Source organism: Petromyzon marinus, unplaced genomic scaffold (assembly GCF_048934315.1).
Source record: "Petromyzon marinus isolate PM22_M1 ecotype Great Lakes invasive population unplaced genomic scaffold, UKy_Petmar_22M1.pri1.0 PM_G_Scaffold_19, whole genome shotgun sequence".
Classification (NCBI taxonomy): Eukaryota; Metazoa; Chordata; class Hyperoartia; order Petromyzontiformes; family Petromyzontidae; genus Petromyzon; species Petromyzon marinus.
In genome coordinates this window covers 2,360,483-2,373,943 of record NW_027422750.1, presented here as the reverse complement: position 1 = coordinate 2,373,943, position 13,461 = coordinate 2,360,483, and the positions used below count along the sequence as shown (strand labels likewise).

The window sequence follows — 13,461 nt, the reverse complement described above, 5'->3', positions numbered from 1 at the left end:
AAAATCATGGCTCCGCCCCTGCGCGTGTGGACAGATGGAGGGGAAACTCGTGAATGTTGCGCGATTCTAGTTTATCGATAATGAAACTGTTCCAGTGGGATAAGGCGTTGCTGGAGAGCGTTACGGTATCCATCATGACGCCCACTCTCCCCCCCCCCCCCCTTGGTTATCATTTGCAATCAATGCAGAACTAGTGCACCACTATACGCCATCATGAACACTACAGCCGACTTAATCGAGATCCAAAACGCACAGAAATTACAGTGATACTCTGATTTAACGTCGCTTCGCAAATTACGTGGTCACTTTATTAACCTCGCCACCCGATTTGCGTCGCCTCAACCCCCACACTCACGTCACTGACAGCATCACCGTTCGTCCTCTCTCGTTATCCATCGCCTCTCAGCCCCTTCGCCTCCACCACCACCACCTACTACCACCATCACCACTTACTACTACCACCACTACCACCACCACCTACTTCTACCACTACCACCACCACCATCACACTATCAATCGCTTCGGTATAACGCCGTTTTGATACTCAGGAACGCATCCCCGACGTCCACACACACAGATAGACACACAGAAAATTACTTTTATAGGCAAGGTTGTCTACAAGTGTAGCGTGAAGTGTATACAGTGCAACGCGGCTCAGTGAAGGGTATGACGGATGCTGCAGGGGCGGCTCCCTAAACAACTTTGTAGGGGTCACCGAACCGCACTGTGAACCCTCAGTGTGCCGAGTGAATGTTTCTAACATTTGGCAAAACGCGGCGTTAACAAGAACGGAGTTAAAAGGAACAACAAGGCCACTTAGTCACTAACCGCATTCAAGTGGTGACAGTCAAAAACAACGGTGCTTCTGCATTGTGGAAATTCACCATGTGCGGATGTTGACAAGTGTATAGTAGGGTAGTGAAGTGTAGCGTATCAACGTGTAGCGTTTGTAGTAGTGTAATGTATAGTGTGACGCGGCTCGTAGCGATGGGCATGCTGGATGCCGTGGTGCCCCAAACAAACTTCGTGGGGGTCACCAAACACCCGCAGGACCTGGGGCTGAAACCAGATGGAGTCCGATTTCAGCCGAGGCCACCCCTAGGCTGCGGCTTGAGGCTACTTGCACAAGAATTGATCGGTCCATGGGCACAGCTCGCAATCGACGTTCCAGTGGAGTTGTTCCTTGCATCTGCATTGCTTCTCCACCGTGACTGGGGGGGGGGGGGGGGGGGGAACAGCACGGGGCGAGAGTGCGAAACAAACGCGAGAAGCGTCGTCGTTTTGACCGCGAGATATTTTTTTTTGACCGCGAGATTTTTTTCATCGCAATCTTGCGATCGCCGTTGACGCCGCCGTCTCCGTGCCGGCGTTGCTTGGGTGGCTGTCCTAGCCCAAGTTTTTGTTTCTATCCTAGCCCAAGTATTTGTTTCTATCCTAGCCCAAGCGCTGTATATGCTGGTCATAGCGAAGTACCGTAGGATATGAAAGTATGTTATCTGCACGATGCGCCCTAATAAAAAAAAGAACAAAGGCAAGTTTTCCGAGGGACATTACAGTAGTGTAGAATAGTGTAGATTGGTGTATAGTTGTATAGTGTAGCATGCAGCGTAGTGTATAGTGCAGTGGTTCTTAACCTGGGTTCGATCGAACCCCAGGGGTTCGGTGAGTCGATCTCAGGGGTTCGGCAGAGCCCCCGCCACGGAGGTCCGGACACACTTGAATTATTGTGTAAATTTGTGATGACACACACGGCCCGCTTGGCCATCACTGGCTGCAGATGATCATGCAACACTGCTTGGCCAATCAGCGCTGCGGGGAATTTAGTGCGTACTCAGTAGTCAACATGTGACTGTTGTTGTCGTACGTCGTGTGATTTCTTTAATATTTTATCCATACTAACTATGTCGGGCAAAAGAAGAAAGTGGTCGGACGAATATGTACAACATGGATTCTCATGTATCACGGAACGTGATGGGAGTGAGCGTCCTATCTGCATGATTTGCAACGCCAAGTTGAGCAACTCTAGTCTTGCACCGGCAAAACTAAAGGAACACTTCTTGAAGCTGCATGGAGACGGGGAATACAAGAACACAACACTTGCTGAATTCAGGGTGAAGAGAGCCAGATTCGATGAAAGGGCCTCTCTGCCTGCTCTTGGATTTGTACCTGTTAACAAACCGATCCTGACAGCATCGTACGAAGTTGCTTACCTGATCGCAAAGCAGGGCAAGCCACACACCATTGGTGAAACACTTGTGAAACCAGCTGCATTAAAGATGGCGAATCTGATACTCGGAACAGCGGCCGAAGGTAAATTATCCCAAATTCCCCTTTCAAATGACACCATCAGTGACAGAATAGAAGACATGAGTAAAGACATCTTGGGTCAAGTAGTCGCGGATCTGATTTCAAGCCCGGCAAAATTCAGCCTTCAACTCGACGAAACCACAGACGTTTCTGATCTAAGCCAGCTTGCTGTTTTTGTACGCTATGTGAAAGACGACATGATTAAAGAAGAGTTTTTATTTTGTAAGCCTCTTACAACAACAACGAAGGCAGCCGATGTGAAGAAGCTTGTGGATGACTTCTTCAGAGACAACAATCTTTCATGGGATATGGTTTCTGCAGTTTGTACGGACGGAGCTCCAGTCATGCTGGGAAGAAAGTCTGGTTTTGGTGCGCTAGTAAAGGCCGATGCACCACACATCATTGTGACGCATTGTATTCTGCACAGGCATGCGTTGGCAACAAAAAACTTACCTCCAAAAATGGCAGAAGTATTAAAAACTGTGGTGGAATGTGTGAACTATGTGCGAAAAAGTGCTCTGAGGCACCGCATCTTCAGTGAGCTGTGTAAAGAAATGGGCTCTGAATTTGAGGTACTTCTGCTCCATTCTAATATTCGGTGGTTATCCCGGGGACAGGTGCTGAATCGTGTTTTTGCCATGCGTGTGGAATTAGCCCTGTTTTTGCAAGAGCACCAACACTGCCATGCAGATTGCTTCAAAAATCCTGAGTTCATTCTCATTTTAGCGTACATGGCTGATATATTCGCAGCTCTCAATCATCTCAATCAGCAGATGCAGGGTGGTGGAGTCAATATCATGGAAGCGGAAGAACACCTGAAGGCTTTTCAAAAAAAGCTACCGTTATGGAAACGACGAACATAGAACAATAACTTCGCAAACTTCCCGCTTCTGGACGACTGTGCAAGTAAGATCGAAGATGTGTCTGGAATCGGAGATATTTCTGTATCCACGGAACTGAAGCAAACAATTGCCACGCACTTAGATGAGCTTGCAAAGTCTCTCGACGGATATTTCCCTACAAGAGAGTCATATCCAGCATGGGTGAGACAGCCGTTCACGTTTGCTGTTGAAACAGCAGATGTCAATGATGAATTCCTCGACGAAATCATTGAAATTCAGCAGAGCCAGGTTCAACAGCAACTCTTCAGAACAACAACGCTCTCAACGTTTTGGTGTCGACAAATGAACAAGTATCCAGTTATTGCTAAGAAAGCCCTGGATTTTTTATACCATTTGTTACAACATATCTTTGTGAGCAATCCTTTTCGAGGATGCTGGACATAAAAACGAAGAAAAGGAACAGACTTTGCTGTGAAAATGACATGAGAGTGGCACTTGCCAAGGTGAAGCCACGCATATCTGAACTGATCTCTCAAAGGCAACAGCAGAAGTCACATTGATTTCCAGGTATGTAATTTGTTGTGAGTTTATGAATTGTGTTGGTTTTATTCTTTGAACAAGGTAATGTTCATGCACGGCTCATTTTGTGTACCAGTAAAAAATATATCTATGTCTTGAATTTGAAAAAAATCACATTTTATTTTTCACTAAAGAGGGGTTCGGTGAATGCGCATATGAAACTGGTGGGGTTTGGTACCTCCAACAAGGTTAAGAACCACTGGTATAGTGTGTGATGTGTAGTCGTGCATTGCAGTGTATAGTGTGCGTGCTGAACTTCTTCACACCGTACGTAGCTAACCATGCTCAGGAGGTGCGGGGGAAGGGCAAACACTAAAAGTGCTTCTGAAGAAGAGCTTTAAATCTAAGCGCCTTCTAATATCGGAAGAGCATTCCAGACGGCCACAGAAGCACATCCGAGAGCGCTGCGCAATGATGCAGTGACCACCGCCTTTGTTCGATGGCCGAGCCAAAAAGCCGTTGCTACCAAGATGACCGGAGTTTGTTCCAACGGTTCACGCTCCTGGACGAGATCATTTTTTTTACCGTGGTTTATTTGTGGAAAGCCGAGTGGCTGAGCGGAATCAAAATGGCTGACTCCGTTTCAGATCGCGGGCTCCCAATTCCGTGTTTCGGCCGTCCGTAATTTCAACAATAAATGCTGCTATGTTTGAGTTGTACATTTTTGCTCGATACCAGATTAGAAAAATTCCGAAAATGTCCTTTCACTGAAATGTGACACACATGTAGAGAGAGACATCAGAGGTTGTGGGTTCGATGCCTGCCCCTGCTGCTGCATATTTGGAGTCTGCGTCTCATCATCATCACGGTGGCTAGTAGATGTTAACTATCTCGCCTGATATGCAGGGGTCGTGGGTTCAATCCCAACTCTGACAATGACCGCTGTTGTATGTTTGGAGCGTTTCAGATCTGCCTTGTGCTCGCGGATCTGGTCAGAGACGTGATGTTTCGTTTACCCAACGTAACAATCACCACATGTGCAACTTCGTTTGTAGACTCCAGGGCATTGCAGGTCAGGAATGACATCCTTCACAGATGGGATTAGATCACGGATTTTATGTAATATGAAATAGTTGCGCTTTTTAATGAATAGTTTTAGTTTATTTTCGGGGAGGGGAGGGGGGGTGGGTGGGGTGAGGTGTGCACCTTGAGAGGTGTCGTATCCTCTGTCACAGCACGTGACGGAGCGTCCCTCGGTGGCCCCCTCCGAGGTGATGCTGTACTGCGGCCCCACCGTGCCGGGGACGCCGTGAGTCTCGTCGCGCTCGCAATACTCCGGGCTGGCGTTCACGTGAACCAGGTCGCTCGCCGTGGGCGCCGTCAACCGCTCGTTCACCGCCTCCAGACGCCGGCGGGGCCAGCGGGCGGCGCCGCCCCTGCCGCCGTTGGCGCCTCCGGCACTGCCCCCACCGTTGTGGCTTACCAGCTGCACGGCGGAACTTCTGTCGTACTTTTCCTGCGGCAACCATAATCGTCGTCATCAGGGGATGTGGTGGTTGTTGAGTGAATGCGGGGAGCTCCCTTAGCTGTGAGGGACCCCCCCCTCCCCCACCCCCCACCCCCGTCTGTAACCCTCCTATGGATTCATCCTCACTCTTGGTTCTTTCGGTAAAGTCACGTAGGTAAAGAAAATAAAAGATAAAAAAATGTAATCACGACGTTTCGATTGCAACACAAGCAATCATCATCAGGTGTGACAACCACAGCAAGAACATTTTACTGAAGTGGGAGAGAAACCGGAGTCAAGGGGTTTATACTGGCCATGGTAGGGGGGGGGGAGTGGGCGGGGCTGTAGGTGCAGGAAGAGGGGCCAGTGGGGAGAGAGCCACGCATCTACAACGATTGCCGCCAACACGGATGGTGGCACTCGCAACAAAATAGCCGCACTGCCAAGCGCTGACGATGTAATTAACTCTGTAAAATAAACTAGTATCCGGTAAATAAGAGGGAACAACTATGAACTGTTCAATTTTACTTGGTTAATAACACATTTTAATGATTGCTCAGTTTGTATCTGTCCTCTGGGTTGAAGTTATGTCTGTGTTTGTATATCTGGATGGCTTCATGAACAAATCTTTGATGGTAGCCAGACGGCTTGCAGAGCACTTTGGTCTCGGAGAAAACAATATCATGGGAGCCCACGGCGTTGTAGCAGTGATCAGCCACGGCGGAAAATTTAGTCCTGCCGTATTTCAAATCTCGCGGATACGGTCTGAGACATGACATTTCATTTCCCCAATGTAACAATCGAAACAAATGCAACTCAGTTTGTAAACTCCAGGGTATTGCATGTCAGGAATGACATCCTTCACAGATGGGATTAGATCAGGGGTTGTGTACTGTACTGAATCGGACCTGGATCTTGTGCTTGTTTTTAAGATTTTGGAAATCTTTTTGGTAACGCCTGCTATGTATGGTGACGTGATGGTTCCCCCACCCCCACCATGCCCAGTATAAACCCCTTGACTCCGGCTTCTTTCCCACTTCAGCAAAATTTCTTGCTGTGGTTGTCACACCTGATGACGATTGCTTGTGTTGCAATCGAAACGTCGTGATTTTTTAAATATTTTTATTTTTCATTTTCTTTACCTCCGTGACTTTACCGAAATATCCTTGCGGTCATGAAACTTCAAATCTAGAAGGCTTCATCCTCGTCACTCCCACCCCACACTCACCTCCTCTGGGTGCAGTCTCATCACCTGCAGCCGTGAGCTCACCTTCAGAAAGTTCCCAACGCTGCGAAAGTCGGCGAGCTGCTGCCAGCAGATTTTCAGCATGCAGGTACCAAATAACACGTGGCACTTGCAGCCCATGTACGCCAGATTGTACACCGCCTGCAGCACCACCACCGTCATCATCGTCACCACCACCACCACCACACTCACCGCCACCATCATAATCGCCACTACCAACCGCCGTTCGCTAACAAGTGGCGGTGACGTCACGACGGCACCTGTGCCTGCGTCCGGGGATGGAATTCCTTTCCAGCTCAGACCCAGCGTGCCCTTCGCCACAAACATCACCTCTTGCTGTGTGTAACGGCTCTCTCGCTGCTCCAGCAGTTCAACTGCTGGGGTATGCTTTTTCGCCCTAAAGACGACCGCTTTGTGGTGTTGCGATCAAAGCAGCGTGGACGTTTTATTTTTTCTACCTCCGTGATGACTTTACCGAAAGAACCCAAAGGGGTGTGGATTCCTGCAGTCGCGAAAGCTTCAAATCAAGATTCATGCATAACAATAATCTTAAATGTAAGAACTGTATCCTGCGACCAGACGTTATTGTACTTGAAACATAAACCGGTAAAATTTTGATTTAAAGCTTTCGTGATTGCAGGGATTCATATTCTTGGTTTTTTCGGTAAAGTCACGTAGAAGGGAAAAATGAAATAATAAATAAATATATAAGCCAATTCAATTCTCACGATGTTTCGACTGCAACACAAGCAATCATCAGGTGTGAAAACCACAGCAAGAAAATTTGAAAAAAGTTGTGTTTTTTTCTTCAAATTTTGATGATGATTGTTTGTGTTGCAGTCGAAACGTCGTGAGAATTTTAATGTTCATATTTTTATTATTTTATTATTTTATTGCTTCCCTTCTACATGACTTCACCGAAAGAACCAAGAATATAACCGGTGAAAGTTAAAGCGAGAATCATTGCATCAATCACGATTGGTAATACAACCCGAGCCGACAAAGCCGAACCTAATTTGCATTGATCGCATAAAATAACTTTTTTCCATTACATTTGTTTTTTTAATGACAATACACACACATGCACAACCCACCCGTTCACCCACTCACCAGCCGGCCGGCCTCGTTGTTGTGCAAATTCATCGCCAAAGACTCCCCTCCTTGCCCGCTGCCACGATTGTGATCGCCCGCATCCACGAACCACTTGGCGAATTGGTATCCGTATTCGACGTCGTCTCCGGAGCCGCCCCGCCGAGCATCCGGCGGTAGCTTCATGGCGTGGGGAACGACCCAGGAGCAAGCACCCTGCAGGGCCCCCTGGCGGCAGGCGCGCGCCACCACGTGGGCCACTCCGGCAGCGGTGACGGCGGAGACGAACGCGGCCTCGCGCGAGCCTGGGGAGACTCCCAGGGGGGCGTCGTGCGTGAAGCCCGCCCCGTCAGCTGGAGACGGTGCGGCCAGACCGGTGTGGGAAGGGGTTTTGGGGGAGAACACGCCAAGCAGGTGGTAGGGAAAACGTCGCCTATTTAGAGACAGACCCCTCTCACGGGATTTGCCCGGGGACCGAACAATGGGCTCCGCGGCCCTGCGAAAGGAGAGCCCCCGAATCGGCGGCGTGGGGGCGCGCAGCTCAGAAGCGGCAGCAGCACGAGCGGCTGGGGAGAGCTCCCACCCTCAAGGACCGACACGAGTGGGGACCAGGGGGATCGTCGCCGCGGGTAGGAGCCGAGCGCCGTCTCCAACTCCGCGGAATAGATCTCGGGACAGGGAAACGATCAGGTGACGGGTATTACGATCGCTGCTTTTACAGCGGCCGACCTGGGGAGCGAACTAGGGCCGGTGGGACGTCCGGGACCCCCAAGAGGCGTGCCAGGAGCGTCAGGAGCAGTGAAGCGAGCGAGCCGCAGCCTGGCACTGGCCCAGAGCGAAGGCGGTTGCCATCGGGATAACGGGGCGGCCGCTTGGGCCGCCCGCGGACATCTCCCGCTGCCCGAGGACGGGAACTCTGCGAAGCAGAGTCACGTAGGGGAGGGGGAAACCCCTGGAGGAGGAACGCGGGAACTCCGAAGCAGAGTCGCGTAGGGGTGGGAGGTGGGCGACCCCACCCCCTTTCCCCCCCAAAAAAAGCTTCTGTGTGCGTGTCTCGGGGAAGCGGTCGGGCACCTTAGGTGCGAGTGGATGTGGCGGGCTCGCTCTGACCCCTTACCCGACTCGGCCACGAGGTCCAGTGCGTCCTCCGCGCCAGGCACGGTGCAGTTCCACCGTTTGCCCTGGAACTGGTGCCGGCACTCGGACAGCGCCAGGTGGACGCCCTCGGCCACGTGCACCACGTGGTCCCGGTGCCGCAGGCATATTCTGCGCTGTGCGGGAGACAGCCCCGGCACCCAAATGCACAGCGGCCGATACTCGGAGGGGTCAAAGTTGGGGGCCCACAGTGCGAGCGACCTGCAGAGGGATGGGGGCGGAAGTCACGGTGGCCGGGGGATGTTGACTACCTCGCCTGGTACGCAGGCAGTTGTGGGTTCGATCCCAACCCCTTAAAAAATGCCTGCTGCTGCATGTACGTTTTGAGTTTGCATGTCTCTCCCCGTGGTTGCGTGGATTCATCTCCAGGTCCCTCTGGTTTAGAATCAACGTCTCTACGCGTTTGGAGTGATTTGGCTGCTGCTATAAATCAGCACGTGATGATGATATCGGCCACTTTCTTGAGCTATAAAGTGCGATAGCCAGGCCTCTCCTGAAAAAGTGCTACATGATAAAAAGTTAAATAGAGCAAATATCTGTGGAATTTCTACAGGTTTGTAAATTTGAATATTACACGATGTACACACACACACACGAGTTATTCTTCTCTGAAGTTGTGTAGTGACACAGCGCCGACCGCTGTCCAGCGGCGGCAACTGCTGTGGACAGCAAGTGCACTCACGCCGTCGAGAGTCTACACACGGCCGCTGCGTGCCGGCAGGGCGGAGGAACCGGGGCAAGGGTCACGGAAGACCTCACAGGGAGGGAGGCCCCTGGAACCCTCTGGTTGGTTTGAGAAGGGAGGTGGGGCCAGGGGCGGGGCCAGGGCAGGGCCAGGGGCGGGGCCAGGCCAGGCCAGGGGCCAGGGGCAATATAAAAGCAGCGGTGAGAGCGCTCCGGGCTGCCGGTACTGGGAATGGACTCTTCTTCTCATTGTCGCCTTCACCGGTAATTGTGCGGCCGGACAGCGGTTGGTCGTCTCGGTCGACGCAACGCGGTTCAGGGTCGTGTCTGGGCCGCGGCTGTACGGCAGCGTGGTCGAGAGAGAGAGGCCGGAGTTGGTGTAACGGAAATAAGAGACGGTGCCTCCTGCGACTGCATCGTCTCCGACTGTGCGTGTGCGTGCCGCACGCCGGAGGAGGACGCTACATGGGCGCAGGATGGGAAACAAGCGATTGTCTTTTAGCGCGCAAGACCCCGGCCGAGCCAAGTGACTCTTTCCTCAGCGGCGACCTGGCGATCATCACGCTGACACTTACAGCAGTAGGCAAACACTCTCAACGCGTGCTTCTAAATGTGGAGGGAATAATCGGAGGACCCCGGAATAAAAATTCTTAAGACGACCACGGGGAAAATATAGCAACTCCAAATATACGGCATGTGTCAAGGTCGCGATTGAACCCACGACCTCCTGCATAACAGCCGAGGTCGTCAACATCTCTTAGCCACCATGGTGCCCCAATATACCGCGCTAGATACTGTATATGTGATGTATATACACGCACACGATAAAAAAAATCCCGTACAACAACCGTATTGAGTGTGCAAAATAGAGGCAAGGTAAGAAGGGTGCTCAAATCGACGTCGAAACTTGTGAGCTCTCATCGCAGCAGTGAGGACGAAGACAGCGGCAGTGGCGGCGGCTTGCGGTCACCACAAGGAGGCGCTGGCGACTGCCCACAGCTGTGCCAAGGCGCAGAGCCCCAGCGGGAACCAGTCCACACGTCGCAGGGGATCCATCGAAATCCTCGTGGTCAGCGGCGCTGCGCAGAAGAGAAGCGGCCCGGTGGTGACGATGTTAACTCCCTCGCCTGGTACACAAGAGGTCGTGGGTTCGACCCTGACGATGCCCACTGCCGTATGTTTTGAGTTTTCACGTCTCGCTCATCATCATCATCATCACCACCATGGTGGCTGGGAGATGTTCATTACCTCGCGTGGTACGCGGGATCGAACCCACAACCGCTTGCGTACCAGGCGAGGGAGTTAACATCTCCTAGCCACAGTGATCGTGACCAACTCGACTGCCGTCACTCTGGTGGGTACGATGGAATTAAGCTGCGGTAACGACGTTAAATCTATGAATGCATGCGGGGTATATGGAGGTGCGGGCTATCTGAATTTCTGCGGGTTACATGCTTGAAACTACGGTAGTCTCAATGGAGCGTGGCTGCTGGTGGAGGGGGGTGAGGGCATGTGAGGATGATGAGTCTCCCCGGTATCGTCTGAAGAGCGCGATGGGCCGGGGAGTTTCATGCTCCCCACCGTGAAACACTTGCACACGCACACACAAAGACAAAGGTCCCCCGTGCAAGCCTTAGACCGTCGAGGCAAGTACCGTTAGCGAGTAGCGGCGCCACGCTCGGCCGCCTTTGTCTCCCCTGTGGCGAGGTCTACCCATCGCACCAGGTGTGCTCATTTGAGGCCGAGTATACCTAGGGGAGGCCCAGGACCGGTTCAGATAATCGTCACTGGCGTTGGCCGTGAGCGAGGGAACTGAAATCGGGTCAAGAATTGACTCCACCTACGTTCATCAGATTTATATTTTTAAGGCCGGAAGTTTGACCACTCGCTCGCTCCCTTCGGGGCAAAGCGGCTAAGGAGCGAAATCCTTTCGCGTGAAGACGAAAAAAAACTCGCCCGCAATGTGGCGCCATTCCGATTGCAAACGGTGCGACACTTCGGGACGTGCTCCACGGGCCGTGGACGAGTTTCCCCGTCGTCGGCAGTCTCACCTGGCAGGTGCACAGGCAGGTACACAGCCTGGCAGGCAGGTAGGTAGGCTGGCAGGCAGGAAGGCAGGGCAGGCAGGTGGGGCAGGCAGGCAGGCGGGTAGGCAGGCAGGCAGGCGGGCAGGTAGGCGGGCAGGCAGGCAGTGGAATCCACACCCCCGCAGTGTCAGCGGAGGGCCCTTTTATAGATCTTGTTGTTTGTCAAATTAGTCATCACGGCGTGCTCATCACGAGTCCACGTGCTCCCGAGATGATCTCATCCCACACACACCTGCAGCCACTTTCCACAAAGCCCTGCCCCCCTCCCCACGTGCGTCCCTCGCTCCTCATCAATCAAGAGACACCCTGCCCCCAACGCCATCACTCTGACTGCCACAGTGATAGACTTGGGGGGTGGGTTATGTCCGCAACGTTGTGTCCACGTTCACGCAGATGCGTAAACGTGGTTTTCTCGACATATTATTTATGTTGAGTTTAACACGTAGGCTTTCGCGACCAATATTATTCACAATCAAGGTTTTTGGGTTAGATCGTGTTATTTAATGTGTTTTAACTCTCCACCACCCGACACGGCCAAACAGTAAAAAAAGTGTCACGTTTAAAAAAGACAAATAGTTCACTGCTTTAGCCAATCGGTGTGTTGAAGAGTGAATCAACATCATTTACATTTTTTGAGTAGTACGACGTTTCGCTGGTAATTACATTCAGTATCAACGGGCGATTTGCCAGAATGGTGAAGCCCTCTCCACTTGCTCCCGGTCTTAAATAGAGCAGCAGCAGGGTGACGTCATCATTTAACCCAGTCTGGTGCGGTGATTTGAGGCGGAGCGGGTATTGTAATTATATAATAGATTGGTAATCATTCAATCGTTATTCATTGGTTTTTTTCCCATGTAAGGAATTGTTTGGATTGCCACGTACGGCGCGAAAGAAGTCCAACGTCTATGTTGAGTGATCGCTGCACTCTCACGGGTCACTACGCTCTACCGTACAACACCGCGCGGTCTGTCAAAGGCCCTCCTCGCTCGTGGGTGAGTTATTCAAGGCAGAGCCATACGGTGAAGAACAGAAGTCAACGGAAGCCCGCGAATGTGTTAACAAATTCATCAATAACGGAGGTTTTTTGGGGTCAGATCGCGTAAATGTGTAAATGTTGTGTTGTTGAACCCGCCGCCACCCGAGACAGCCAACCAGTGAGGGTTGTCACGTAAACAGAACGTGGCCAATTCGTCACTGGTACAGCACGCCGGTTGTGTGTTGGAGAGCTGGCTAGCTGTCACCTGAAGCTCGTTGTGATTAATGGCGAAACGTCATGGTACTCAGTTTGTTAATGTCGTGGCTTGGCTGTCCAACACACAACCGGTGTTCTGTACTAGTATACTACACTATACACTACACTATACACTACACTATACACTACACTACTATACACTAATATACACTACACTATACACTACACTATACACTACACTATACACTAATATACACTACACTATACACTACTATACACTACTATACACCAATATACACTACACTATACACTACACTATACACTACACTATACACTACACTATGCACTAATATACACTACACTATACACTACACAATACACTACTATACACTACACTATACACTGCACTATACACTGACATACACGACACTATACACTAATATACACTACACAATACACTACACTATACACTACTATACACTACACTATACACTACACTATACACTAATATACACTACACTATACACTAATATACACTACTATACACTACACTATACACTGCACTATTATACACTACACTATACACTACACTATACACTACACTATACACTACACTATACACTACTATACACTACACTATACACTGCGCTATACACTAGTACACACTACACTATACACTACACTATACACTAATATACACTACACTATAAACTAATATACACTACCCTATACACTACACTATACACTAATATACACTACACTATACACTACACTACACACTCGTGCTGTGCTAGTGACGAATCGGCCACGTTCTGTTCATGTGACAACCCTTA

The 13,461-nt window shown here is 50.7% G+C and overlaps 1 protein-coding gene across 1 annotated transcript; it reads right to left on the bottom strand.

The window, feature by feature from the left end:
• Positions 1 to 578: 578 nt before the first annotated feature.
• LOC142912114 (protein Wnt-5b-like) lies at positions 579 to 11,584 on the bottom strand. Its single transcript, XM_076060432.1, has 7 exons — positions 11,401 to 11,584; positions 10,320 to 10,428; positions 8,628 to 8,866; positions 7,532 to 7,863; positions 6,446 to 6,562; positions 4,875 to 5,184; positions 579 to 1,211 (listed from the first exon to the last, which is right to left on the bottom strand). Exons 2-7 carry the CDS (start codon positions 10,403 to 10,405, stop codon positions 1,117 to 1,119), a joined length of 1,179 nt encoding a protein of 392 aa, XP_075916547.1. The 5' UTR covers positions 10,406 to 10,428; positions 11,401 to 11,584; the 3' UTR covers positions 579 to 1,116.
• Positions 11,585 to 13,461: the final 1,877 nt, after the last annotated feature.

Coding starts and splice junctions, on each gene's coding strand:
- LOC142912114 (XM_076060432.1), bottom strand. CDS start 10,405: ATGGATCCCCTGCGACGTGTGGACTGGTTCCCGCTGGGGCTCTGCGCC. Junction 5,185..6,445: donor GCGTTGGGAACTTTCTGAAG/GTGAGCTCACGG, acceptor TGGTTGCCGCAG/GAAAAGTACGACAGAAGTTC. Junction 1,212..4,874: donor AGGATACGACACCTCTCAAG/GTGCACACCTCA, acceptor CCCCCCCCCCAG/TCACGGTGGAGAAGCAATGC.